We start from the raw sequence: 14,184 nt of genomic DNA, 5'->3' as shown, positions 1-14,184 counted from the left end.
CTATCTCAAAGTTGAGCAGAGTATGCTTTGATTAGTATTTGGATGGGAGATCACCAAGAAAATTATTTATTTTATTTTTATTTATTTTTCAGATTTCTAGACTGCCCCATCACCTAAGGGCTCTGGGCGGTGTACAACACAATGACCATTGTATAGAGATAAAACAGCTAAAACCTTTAAAAGCAGTGATAATAAGAAACTAAATATAATAGTTAAACTAATTTATAAGATGGCATCCGGCAATCTCATTTTCAAACCCTCTTCAGAGAGGGAAGGGCAGCAGATCCCGAGATGGCAAAGGCACAGATATAAAGGCCGCGGGTTCAGGGTTGCTACGCAAAGGCAGGCAACGGCACAACATCTCTGCTCATCTCTTGCCCTGAAAACCCTACAGGGTCACCATAAGTTGGCAGTGACTTGATGGCATTTTCCACCACCATCAAGAAAATATACAAGGACAGTGAGATCATAGAGCCTACAATTGTCTTCTCTGATAGCCTGTGCAGTCTCTGGCAGCAAGATCTTTCCAGTGTTGCTGTAAATGATTCCATAAGATGGAGGTTGTAGGAACTGCCCCTGTGTCTCTTACATGCATACCGTAGCATATGCTCTGCCACTGGACTATTCATTCTCCCATATAACAAGAATATTCGGTGCACATAGAAGTGACCTATGAAACTGCAAGTGAGCTGCAGGCTGACCCTGAAGCTCACTACATTTTCAATATGACTGGCACGGTGGAACCATTGGTTCATCTCAATTTAAGGCAAACACGGTCTTCAATTAGCCCACTTTGAGGTGGACAGGGGAGGGAGGGAGGAAGGGAAGGAGGATGGAAGGAAGGAAGGGAAGGAGGGAGGATGGAAGGAAGGAAGGGAAGAAGGGAGGGAGGATGGAAGGAAGGGAAGGAGGGAGGATGGAAGGAAGGAAGGGAAGGAGGGAGGGAGGAAGGGAAGGAGGGAGGAAGGGAGGGGAAGGAAGGGGAGGGGAAGGAAGAGAAAGGAAGGGGAAGGAAGGAAGGAAGGAAGGAAGGGAAGGGGGGAGGATGAAGGGAAGGAAGGAAGGGAAGGGAAGGAAGCAAGGAAGGGAAGGAAGGGCTGGGGGCGGGGTGAGGCTGGGGCTGGGAGGAGAGGGGAGGAAGGAAGGGAGGGGAAGAGGGGAAGGAAGGGAGGGGAAGAGGGGAAGGAAGGGAGGGAGGGAGGGAGGGAGGGAGGGGAAGAGAGGAAGGATTTGTCACTACTACCATTCCTCTCCCCTGATCCGGACAGTCCAGGTTAGGCTGATCTTGAGATATCTCAGAAGCTGAGCAGAGTCAGCCCTGAATTCCTACTTGAATGGAAGATCATCAAGGAAATCAAGATTGCTATTCAAAGGCTGGCAATGACAAAATACCTCTGTTCACCTTTTGCCTTGAAAACTCCAGAGTTGCTGCAAAGCTGGCTGTGATTTGATGGCACTTTCCACCGCCACCGCCACCGTTCCCCTCCCTCTTTCATAAAGGAAAGCAAAAGCCCACTTACTTCAGGAAGTATCTCTGGCCAGAAGGAGTTTTTGCCATCTCCCAGCCCGGCGGTAGGGGCACATCATCAGGGATTTCAAAAGATGGTTGGCGAAGATGCTGTGAAGACGGCGCAGCTCCGGAAATGACACCACTGGGGGGGAGTGTCCCTGGAGAGACCGTGCCCAGCTGCAGAGAGGCTGGGGAGGAGTGAGCACGGACATGCTGAGGAGTAAGGACTCCTGCAGTCCCTGCATCTGTGCTGGCCTGCAGAGAGAGAAAGAAGCAATGCTGTCAATAAACAAGGCAGACAACTATCTTTTCTGAGCTTCATGATCCGCACCAACTGGCTCCCAGGGCCAAAGGAGTGAAATAAGGGTAGGAGCAAAAACTAATGCCCAAATGAGTACCATATCAGCATCCAAGCAGAGAGCACAAGAGGGTGCTGTGGGTTTTCCAGGCGTTGTGGCCATGGTCTGGTTGTTTTAGCCCTCAACCCCTGCATCTAGGGCTGACATTTTCAGAGGCCTGTCATGGTTCAATCCATTTTGGAAATGCATCTTGCCTCTGAAGATGCCAGCCAGAGATGAAGACAAAATATTAGGAGCAAAACCTACCAGACTATGCCCCCACAGCCCTTAAAACACACTACTGCCATTTCATACAGGCCACGAAAGACCACTAAACCTCCCGGTAATCTTGGGCCAATCACATACTTAGTGCTGACCCTGGCTACTATTTGGATGGAAGTATATCAGACAATGCAAGTATATCAGACAATGCAGTATATCAGACAATGCAAGTATTGAATTTGTTTTCATGCAAATCAATCTATGCTTATTGTTGAACGGGCAAATTAAATTGTAGTATTTTCTCAAGTGGGTTTATGAACAGCGTGGCAAGACTTCTGTCTCTTTCTCTCATTTGTGGTTCCACACATATTAAGATTTTCAGGTAGCCCTTAAGTTCTTTCCTACTTTACAATGGCAGACAGTTGGATTCCACTTGCCCTCTGCCCACTGGCTTCCTCCCAAGGTCTGCTTTCCCCCTTATGTCCTGCAACTTTAGCAAGGGTTTCAGAGACAGCTGTGAAATCTATTTAAGGAGTATTACAAAACTTGCACACAAAACTGGACAAATGAGGTCCACATTACAAACGGTAATGCGGGTCTGGTTTTTTCCTAAAATGTGTTCCAGATGACAAAAGTCCAGAGGAGGTGGGAGAGAAAGCGAGACAAGGCAACAATCTTAGGTTAACTTTCCTCACATTTCCTGCTATTTCGGAGCTTTGCTCCCCATGTTTTAGACCACTCCCCAAAACATTCCTCCCCACCACCATTCCAAAGTGTAAAAAAAGAGTCATACCATCAACTGCACAGGATTGGAGTCAATAAACTATCAAATCCTCAAAAATGTCGGCACCTAGAGACATTGGGGCCCAGTGATTAGTGATGGACTAAGTCTGGGCAAACCCAGATTTAAATCCCTGCTTGCTGTGAACTCACTGGGTGACCCTGGGCTAGTTATTCTCTCAGAATTCCAGCAAAGATAAAATAGAGAAAGAAAAAACCACGTACACCATCCCAGTAGCTTGGAGGAAAGGTGGAAATAAAGTATATAGTCATCTGCCCGCTACAAAGCGACATAAATTGAGTTCAGTGACTCAGCACAAAATTGCCTACTTGTGCTAAATCTGTTGCACAAGGGAAAACGCAAGAAAAAGACCACACTTTGTACCGTCAAACTTATTTTATACACATTTGCATGCTGTTTGTACATTTCATAACCAATTTATGGACACGATAAGATAAAGGAAAGAAGGAAAACACTAGGTAGCTATAGCCAGCATAGTGTAGTGATTAAGGTATCAGATCTGGGAAACCCAGATTCGAATCCCATTCTGCCATGTAAACCTCCCAGTAATCTTGGGCCAATCACATACTTAGTGATGACCCTGGCTACTATTTGGATGGGAGACCTTCAAGGAATGAACATCAGGGACATAATATGGAGGTAGGCAAACCACCTCAGAAAGTCTCTTGCCTTGAAAACCTTACGAAAGTTGCCATGCCAGTTTTGACTTGATGACAAAACACACAGAGAAGTATTAAGTGTTGCACGAGTTCTTGCACAAGAGGAACTCAACTGTCTGCTTAGTCTTTAGTTATTCATTTGGGCTTGTGCACCACTGGATCGAAGCCAAGGGGCATTCCCTTTGATGTTCTCATCCACCAAGGTGTTTCTTTAAGACAGTTGAGGGAATGACTTTTTGTGAACCTGCTGGAATGAGGTCCCTGCAGTCCACTTGCTTTAAAACTGGGAAGGGATGGGGGATAAATCAGATACGATCTCTTTGCAATTCTTGGGTCCACAGGACAAACAAGATTCTACATTTGAATGTTTGTTAACAAATGCCTGGCCAGATAGCCCTTCTGAAGCCACTTAACTTAAAAAAAAACTGGTACTTAAAAAAAACTGCAGTAATGAGAGTTCTTCCTTACCTGCCAGTTAGTTTGTCTATTTACTGCAACTCCCTGTTGGGGGGGTGTCCTTGGTAAACAAACTTTGGCTCCCTTTTTCAGCCAAACCCTGCCCTCTAAAACAATTTTTAATTAAAATGTATTTAGCACAGAGCTCCTGAAAGTCTGCAAGAGGTAGTTTTATACCCAGCCGTGTTCTTAGGGCTCCTGTATAAGAAAATATGGGAACATAGAGATATCCCAAGGAAAATGAAAACTGCAAAGAATATGGGGCTTTTTATTAACAGACTGCCTGTTTAAAGTCTAATGTGAAGTACAAACAGCTGGCTGAGCTCTGGAGCCCTATTTTATACTCTAAATTATTTTCACTGAATTAACATGAATTTGGAATTCTCATGTTCAGCATAAGGTATATTCAGTTGTGCCAATTTTTAATGACAACTTTCAAAATAAATTATGTTCTAATTGACTAGATACCTGCTATCTTGATTTTGCTTTGGCTTTCATACCACTTTTTCATAGCTTACAACAGAACAACTAAAATTAATGAAATAAACTCATAAGACAACAGGGTTAAGCCTTTCCATTTGGCCAGCTGATTCCACATCTTTGGGTCCCTCCTTCCCAAAAGCTACTTGAGCTTCCAAAATCCAGCTTCTGGCTTTTGTTACACAGCACTCTTGCTGTGGGTACTATGTACTTTGTCCCTGTGATGCTGCTGCAGGAATGAGAGAGACATGTTAAATATAGACACACAAGGCATTACTCGTGCAGGGAATTAACAGATAAACAGCTGCCTATAAACCTGGGAAGTCATGTGTTCCAGATAAGTGTGCCCAAACATACCCTGTGGGGCATAACATTTCGGCAAACAAGAAAGGTGTTAAGCTAGTAACAAATACAGATGTTAAAGAGAGATAGGTGTCAACACAATGAGAAGCAGAGAACTATACTTTAACTCGCTGCATAAAATTGGCACACTCTAAGCACAGGTGAGCAGCACATCTTAAAACACAAGCATGGAAAAGGTATTGTTGAAGGTTTTCATGGCTGAAATCACTGGCTGTTGTGAGATTGGGGGTGGCGGCGGCTATGGTCTAGTAGTTTTCTGCTCCTAATGTTCTCAAAGGCATGTACCAGTGAGATATATTTCTCTGTAGCATAGTCCATGGCACATCTCACTGTGACATGCCTCTGAAGATGCCAGCCATAGATGTGAGCAAAATGTTAGGCGCAAAAACCACCAGACTACAGCAACACAGACCAGAAAACCCACAACAACAAGCAGGAAAGCTGGAGCAATCAGCCTTCCTGGAGATGGAGGTAAACACTGTTTCCCAATGATGCTTCTGCCCCCCACTACTGGAACTTGGAGGGGAACTGCTTTGGTGAAACATGGGAGGTCTGCTAAGCTATGGAAGTTCCCCTAATTCCTTAAGCACTCCCCATTCTCTTTCTTGAAAAAGTGCACCTCTGTCACAGGAGGTAGAAGAGGGGTCATGGCTCAGTGGAAGAATCTCTTCTTTGCAATCAGAAGGTCCCAGGTTCAATTCCTGAATCAGGTGGTAGGTAATGTGAAAAATCTCTGCCCAACACCCTGGAGAGACCTTGCTACTTACAGTGGACAATACTGATCAGTAGTTCAACTCAATATAATACAGCTTCCTGTGCATTTATTGGCTAACAGCTACTGATGAACCTGCCCTCCGTGAACTTGTACGATCCCCTTCTAAAGCCAACTAGAGTAACAGCTCCCACCATATCTCGTGACAATGAATTCCACAAATCAATTGATCTTGGAGTGAGGGGGTATTTCTTGTCCATTCCTATATGAATAATCTGGAGGGCTTTGCTCTGAAGGCTTGGAGAGACGTGCTCATTTTTGTTTAGACTGTATTCCAGATTATACTAATTAAAATCCAAACTCTTAATTAGCCATCTTCCTCGAGAAGGCTAAACTAGGAAACTTTTGACAAGCTGGTTCTTCTAGGGAGAAAATGGCTTCTGTAGGCATGCAGAGTTTGACATACCAGCAAACCCACACACACACACACACACACACAAACTACTAACTTTAAAAAATGTTTACTGGCAGAGAGGCAGGTAAAGTAAGAGAGCGCTTATTTATTATGTTTTTAGTCTCCTTTTGAGCCCCAAAGCTGTATAGGATTATGCTGTTGACATGATAATCCTTGCTATAATAACTCTGAACTATCATGGGCTGATTGCGATTTGCTAGAAAACAGGGCCAAACAAACTTTTGAGCTCCTACCCTTGGAAGAACAGGAGGTAACTATAAAGAGACTCAAAAACCTCCAAGAAAATCTTACTGTAATCAAAGAGCACACCCAACGTCTGCAATCACAGGACGCAGAGACAAATAACAGGGAAACAACAGAACTGACTGAGGATCAAACAACCTCCCCAACTGATTCTTGTTGTCTAATCACTTTTCAAGAATCACCTGAGTCCCAACCTTCAAACCCCCAGCAATATGCAGAATGCCCACCGCCTTTAAATACACATATGACCAAATTCCACTCAGGGAGGGAAGCAGGGATGGAATCCTTGATATAGGATTTGAGGATCACTACAGAGTGCTCCATACAGCTGTAGGAATGGCTACTGAGGGCAAATCGTGGGCCCAGGAACTCAAAGAGAATGGCATCCTTGAAAACAATGTGTTTACTGAGGCCCATGAGGGATTATATATATAGGATCGCTTGACCCTGCATCACACCTAATGGTGGAAGAACATCAGGAACGGTGTACACATCCTAGAGCTACCTCTAAGAATTTCCCTTGAACCAAAATGGCACAATCTGTACCTCTAATATTAGGACTGGCCTTTGGCCAGATAACACCAATAACACCTTATCCCTCTCCAGATGCATCAGATGTCCCACTTCTATCAAAGTACAAAGTGGGTGGAAACGTGGATGTAGATATTTTGTATGACACCCAACAATTCCCTGGAGCAATTAATTAAGTTGGATTGACGCCCCACCAGCCAGCAACCTCTGAGGATTCTGTATCCTGGAATATTGCCATTGGAATTAACAAAAAAAAATGGAACTCAGGATTTTATAGGCAATACATTTCTTTGTGACATGACATCATACTTCTCCAAGAGACTTTGGTCTCCTACCCAATCCATCCCAAGGCTATTCCTGTACACTACATCCCAGCATAAGGAGAATCCTAGAGGGTGCTTAAGTAGGGGCTGGACTCTTGCACACTACTCAAAACTTCTTTTTTACTGATGTTTCCTTTGACTCTCCCAAAGCTCCAGGAACACTTGGCACACATTACAGTAAAGGTAACAGGGAAAGCTGCAGGTCCCATAATGATTAATGCCCACCTTCCCCCCAGCTCCATCAACAAGATAAGGGAATTGTAGTGGCATAAAATCACCTGAATATCTAGAAACTTCTTTGGCAACTTTCTAAATACATGGCGATGAAATGGGTTGGTAGCAGGAGACCTTAATGCTAGGGTGGGTAAAGACGTGAGCACTGCCTGTAGTTGGGTAGTGGGCTGGATATAGAGAACTGCCTCCATGGTATTTTTCTCCTTAACCAGAACATCAAAAGATCTTCTGACTAACGAAAGGGGCTGGACTTTGTAGAAATTTTGCTCTCAGTTTCCATTTACTGCACTTAAATGGCTTCTAGCCCAATATCGCAGTCTCAGGTGACTCAAGTACCCAATGTATGACAATAATCGGTAATAGTATTATAGATTACATACTTAGTCTCTCAAGCAAGCTCTCAACAGGTTGAGAACTTTCTAGCAGACTGCCAGGTTTGGATGATGCATCACATGCCACTTGTGCTTTTGTATGAAAAAAGGCAGCTCTTAACACTTCCTTAGCCTCTTTTAACTTCTTGGGCTTAAATCTCAGGAGCCTCCGAGAATTCATTTGGAACAGAGTCACTGAAAGGGAACTTAAAGAGTTCTCTTTCTACTTCTCTGCTAACTAAAGCCAGGTAAGGGCACTCTAATGGGTACTCCAATACATCCTCCCAACTCCAATTTCTAGAACAGTATGAGGCACTCCTTTGGAAACAATTCACTATAGATAAAGTTGCAAGATACTTTCCAAGTCCCAGTGATACTCCTCCTGAGAAATTCCAGTGAACAAGGAGTTTAATGAAGGAAATGTAAAGAGGTGAAAAATCAGATTAAGGAAAAATTCTACAAACACCTTCGAAAGTAGCTAAAGCTATGCTAACCTTTAATTCTCAAGGAAATTATTTCTTTTCTCTCCTTGGTGGACTCCAAGCTTAAATGCAAAACCCTGGGTTTCTGTGGAAAACAAACTAAAGACTCCATTGAATCCCTATGGAGGCCCTAAATGCAAGCTTTACAAGGAGTAAATAAATACAAGAGAGTTCTGATCACTAGGCTGCAGGGAGCCATAAGACTTCAACCTTCTTAATGTCTTACTATCTTCAGTCCCTTAGAACTGGTTTGGGTGAATATTTTCAAAGTCTATATGAAGGAGGATAAATGAACTGGCTCTTTTGCTAGAATGACCTTGACAGTACTCAGTCAAGTAGGCACTTTGGCCCGCAGGTCCCAGTCCTGGGGTCCTAGAAATCAGACTCATTAATTGCCTGTAGCTTGAAAATGCACAAACTACTACCTGGGCCCAGATCTAATGCCCCTAGACTTTTATAAAGCATTTTCGGACTGCGGGCCCCCCTTCTGGCCCTCTAACTGTTTACTTCGGTGGTTGGAGTAGTTCAGGTGGTAAACTGTCCCGTGGATCTTGGGTAAATGTAAATAATAACACTCAATATCTGCAAAAAAGGGGTGACTCACATGTCACCGGCTAATTACAGACCCATTAGTCTCTTTTATCTGCTCTGGTGCAAAACTTTTATGCCAAACATCTGTTGGGGCCAGGGCTTTGGTACATGGATCGGGATGAGGGAAAAAATCATCTCACCCCGATAAATAGATGGTTTTAAAAAGGCTGCTCTATCAGCTTCATCATCACTGTATGATTCTTAACCTCCTGTTATTAAAATACAAAAAAGCGGCATGATCTAAGATCTTTGCTGCCTTTTTTGACTCCTGAAAAGTGCCTTTGACTCCAGCTTGTTAGAGAGTTAAGCTGTGGCTTTAAGCTTAGCAGAGATGGGAATCGGGATCTTAGATTATTACTTACGAATCAAATCTCTCTACTCAAACACAACCTCCGCCAGATAAATGTACAAGATCTGAGACCTAACCCCTAATGGATTCCCTGCCAGAAAGGTGTTGGCAGGGCTGTGTGACACTTACTCCAGTCTTGTTTTAACTTTATTTTATTAATGATCTCATAAAAAGCACGATTTCGTCAGATGTTAACTCTACATAGCCCAATTCTTCTTAAAATTGAAACCCATACCCACTCCTACTTTTACGCTTGGATGACGTGATAATTGATCTCTAAGTCCTTCCAAGTGGGTCTTAAAAAAGGCTCTCTTTAGGAAAAAAGTTCCATGGAGTACTGTAGAGCATCTAACTTCCTATCCTAAACCCAGAAAAATCAAAAATTGTCATTTTTTCCAATGTCTCTTTAAGCCTTCCTATAGATACGTATTTATCAATGGGACTTTCATAGTTTGAACACTCCAAGTCCTTTTAAATATTCATAGTGGTCTAACCTTTCTCATCACAAAGCAAGCCACTTCTGGGGCCAGACATGCAGAGAGACACTAAGCTATAGGTAAGGAAGCTTACCGCTACACTGCTTCAGCGGTGGTAAGTGCCTTTTTCCATTCCAGGGGAAGTGGGATATGTCCCCGCAGCTCTCCCAAAGGTTTTCAACCTGCAAGGTAGTTCCAGCAACTTCTCTATGGGAGTTCCCCTATGGATAGCTGCATGGAAACAACCTTCCAGTAGCTGAAAGGAATACAATCTTGGCTCCCTCTATAAAAATACTCTGGGTACCTTAACACTCTGTACCCATATATGCTGCTGTACTATGCTTTAGAAACTGGTCTGTAGAACTCTACTTGGAAATAAGAGCATGGCATTGGAAATACATTCAGAAGCACATTGGATCAAATCTATGGCTCTTTGTGAACTCCTGATGAGCGCAGTTTAACATATATTGTGCGCCTAGACCTATCTTGCCTCCTAATGGTAATTAACTCTCTTAAATCAAAAAAAATCTACTCCTCTAGGTTTAATACTCTTGAAGATCTCTGTATGCTGGGCTTCCATCACCCATGAGAGATTCTGCAAACCTTTAAAAAAAGCCAGGACTTCTAGAACAGGAAGCCAATGCATTCTCCTTTGTTGGGCTAAGCAAATAAATCATTACTCTTCTCTGGTCGTTTGAATAGTAATTCAGAAACAGGGCACATAGCCAAATATCTCTTGAAATTCATTAACTGAACCCTAACACAGAGATGGACTTCATTACAAAGGCCAGGATGTAATACTACTTTCCTGATTGGCCATTATAAAGGTAGCGGGTCGCCTACTCTATCTATCCCTCTCCAGGATTGGTCTGTCCACACTTGTAAAAAAACCAAGTGGGAGACTCTTTGCCTCACATTTATACCCTTTAACTGTCCGAGATATGTGGGTATTTAGGAATTTCTCCCATGGAATATCTTAGACAAATCTGAAAGAGACTCTGACAACTCTGTTGTGGAGCTTTTGTTAAATAACACAGAGGCCATGCTCTTGGAAAAAGTAGCAAAATTTCTTCTACAAGTGACAGAATTTTCTAAGTAACGTCCAATACAGTTTATCTGTCTGTGTTTTGAATGTACTTTTGATTTGTACTTCAGAAATCTCTGTAATGCTCTGGAGCCTATTTTAATATGCCTAATAAAGGTTGTTGTTATTAGGATTATGCTGTCCTCAGGTGAGCTTTGCTATATATTCCTATGCACAGGAAATATACTGGGCAGAGTAGGATAGGTAATACATAATTGCAGGAAACCTTCCAGCTTGTGAATGCCCCAGGTATGGGACAGGTCTAGAGAAGTAGGGCATTCTAGAGGAAGATATTAACAGTGGCAAGGTGTGTGGGGCGGGGGAGAAATCAATGAGAAAATATTTCTAATTTCAGAGGAGAATTCGGGAGTAGCCAGATGTAGCACAGGAAGCAGAAAATGACATTAGCAAATCTGTTTTAAATACACATTGCATCAAAAACGTCTCCCAAATTATGTACAATGGAAAAACCACATGATGGAGTAAGCATCCCATTCTTGCTCCAAGGAGCACACTTGGGATATTCCATCCATCTTCACAAAATAGTGGTGGGGCAGGTTGAAAAATGGAAGCTGATGAGGTAGTCACTCAGAGAGCTTCAAAACTGAGCAGGAAGCTCCTCCCCTAACTCCAAATCCATAAAATTCTAAGCAAAAAGACTTCTGTACAGCCAGAGAATCATTAGCATCAAAGATAGGGAATAAATAACCTCTAATCAAAAAATAACTGTAGTGCAAAACCCTCTAAGTTCTCAAAAAAAAAAAAAAAAAAAAAAAAAAAACAAAAATCAGTAATACAGAATAGGGTGGGGATGGAACAAAACTTCTGGGTCACAAGAGAATATTCTGGTCATTTGGGGCTACCCATTTTACTTTATGAAACACATAAATCAAGAAGACATACAGATCAGGATTAACTTAAATGTACAGCTTCATGTAGAATATATGTGAATAACCATGATCTACTAAAATGTACAAATTAACTTAAATGTACAGCTTCATGTAGAATATATGTGAATAACCATGATCTACTAAAATGGGTCATGATTCTTCTAATTTCATGAGACTTGATATGTTTTTTAAATCAACCCCTGACTGCAGAACTTGCATGGTTCCCTGTTTAAATCCGACAGATGTGCGAAGTACGCTTTCACCTGAAGAAGTCTTGTTCTGGAAAGCTTCAGCTTGAATAGTTCAAGTCTAGTTGTCAAGCTTTTAAATAAATCCTTCAGAGCTTTATATATGTTGAAATTTTACATGTTACTTCTGTCCTAGATATCTCTTTAACGCTCTGCACAACACACAGTGTCAGGCCAGCTGTTCCTCGCGTCCGAATTAAGATGCCAAGAGGCCCAGGTTCAAATCTCCACTCTGCCATGGCAACTTGCTACTGACCATGGGCCCAGCTCAGTCTAACCCACCTCACACGGTTACTGAGCGGATATAATGGAGAAGAAAATAATAAAAGCCTCTTTGAGTCCTTAACGGGGAGAAAGAAGGAGTACAAATGAAGTGCCATAAATTTATAGTTTATGTCCTGTTCATGCACAAACTTCTGCAAAGTTTTAAGGGTCATGGCATACAACTGTACTAATTCATGGCCTGCCTTCTCAATACTTTACCTATTTATATTTCACTTCATTTATAATATAAACCAATTTTCTCTCCAGCAGGAATCCAAACAGAGTCAACATGGTGTAGCGGTTAAGAGTGGTGAACTCTAATCTGGAGAACCAGATTTGATTCCCGAGACCTCCACATAAGCAGCAGACTCTAATCTGGTAAACCAGGTTGTTTCTCTGTTTCTCCACATGAAGCCTGACGGTCACAGTTCTCTCAGAACTCTCTCAGCCCCACCTACCTAACAAGACATGCAGAGAGGAAGGAAAGGAATTTGTAAGCTGCTTTGAGACAAGATTGAGAAAAGCAGGGTATAAATCCAAATTCTTCTTACAGAAACCTTCTAAATTTTATCCTCACAACGATCTTGTGAGGTAGTTAAGCTGAAAGTATGTGAATCGTTCAAGGTCACCTGCAAGCTTTCATGGCACAAGTGAGGATTCGAATCTGGGTCTCCAGCTACTAGCCCAACACTCTAACCACTGCACCACACTGGCTCTCATATATAGAAATCATTTACACAATCATATTGAAGCACCTATTTATTAAAGTACCGCACTGATATCAGTTCCATAGTTTAAATACATGTCAACGTCACTTTGCAGATAAGAAATCATGGGGCCGGGGGATCCGTTCTCAAAGCATAAAATAAATTAAATATATTACACAGTCAGTAGCTTGTCTTCCATAATAGCCTGGGTAAAGGAGATACTGGAAACTACATGGTAAACCTGCAACAGGGTAAAGTTCGAAGAAACCAGAGGAAGTCATTCTCTGATGGTCTACAGTTGCTAAGACTGGGATGTTGTCAATATATGTCAAATGAACTAATCCTTGGCCAGAGAGTTGTATGCTCAGGTTCAGGCTGGATTTTTTTTTTAAGTTTTTTTTTAAAAAAGTAAAGAAGCAGCGGCATGTACAGCCAAGTCCCTCTTAAAATGAACTTTAATAAATGGAAAAGCTGACATAATCCGCTACAGAAATATCACCAGCAATCGAAGACCAGCCATTCATGCTTTGACCAGCTGTATAGCAAAGATGTGACAATAGCGTATAATAAAAAGACCTAATTTTGCACCTTAGCTTTGGAGTAGACAAGAACTGCCACTGCAATATCCATTTTTTTTTATCATCCGTATTGATATTTAAAGAAATCTGGTGATCCCCTGAATGCGAAGGTTTTACCTTATTTATGAATGGCTTGGGAGACAAGTGGTCGGCCCACCACCTTGATTTAAGCTTCAGGAATGCCAACAATCCTCTTTACAGATGGCATCAGCAAAATGTCGACAGCACTCGAGCTCTGCAATTAGCAAGATTTATTTTGCACATGGTGACGAGGGAGCCATGGAGTAAGTAAAGACTGTGCCAGCTACAAGAAGAGTTCCTGCCACCGGACACATCTTGGCGTCTTTTCACTCCGGCACGCAGACACTAAGAGGGACGGTGGGATCAAGTCCCTTTTCCCTTAGAAGTAATTCACTTCTCAGATAGTCTTCAGCCCTTCAGGCTCCAACTCCAGAGAAAAAGGAAACACAAGAGTTCAGTTATTGCCATCCCAAACCGAGGTTGAGGCCTAGGCAGCTTGCGCGCACACAAATGGAGCTAGTCAGCTCATAATACCTGCCTTGAACTCGGAGCAAAATACCAGACTTCCCACAAACTGGAGGGAAAGCAAAGGGGGGGGGGGGAGAGTGCATGCAAGAAACTCATTGTAACGGCAGTGCGGAGACAGAGGGTGAAATTCCCCCCCTCCAATTCCCCTTCTGACAGAGGGAGAAAAGCATAAACAGTTGTCAGCAGTCGCCTGCAAAGGCCCAGCCCAGGAGATGGAGTTACTCCTCCCTGGCGGAGAGCTGAGGAA

The 14,184-nt window shown here is 42.7% G+C and overlaps 1 protein-coding gene across 8 annotated transcripts in view; it reads right to left on the bottom strand.

Annotated features, from left to right (window-relative positions):
• The window catches only part of YAP1 (Yes1 associated transcriptional regulator), a 100,349-nt gene that overhangs the window by 82,567 nt on the left and 3,598 nt on the right, over nt 1–14,184 (bottom strand). For all 8 annotated transcript variants that reach the window (XM_048493739.1, XM_048493741.1, XM_048493744.1 and 5 more), the window contains exon 2: nt 1,521–1,765. In XM_048493739.1, coding sequence (XP_048349696.1) covers nt 1,521–1,765 — 245 coding nt within the window. The remainder of the gene's footprint in view (nt 1–1,520; nt 1,766–14,184) is intronic.

Source organism: Sphaerodactylus townsendi, linkage group LG04, assembly GCF_021028975.2.
Source record: "Sphaerodactylus townsendi isolate TG3544 linkage group LG04, MPM_Stown_v2.3, whole genome shotgun sequence".
NCBI lineage: Eukaryota > Metazoa > Chordata > Lepidosauria > Squamata > Sphaerodactylidae > Sphaerodactylus > Sphaerodactylus townsendi.
The sequence above is the reverse complement of the archived record's forward strand: the minus strand, read 5'-3'. Positions and strand labels throughout refer to the sequence as shown.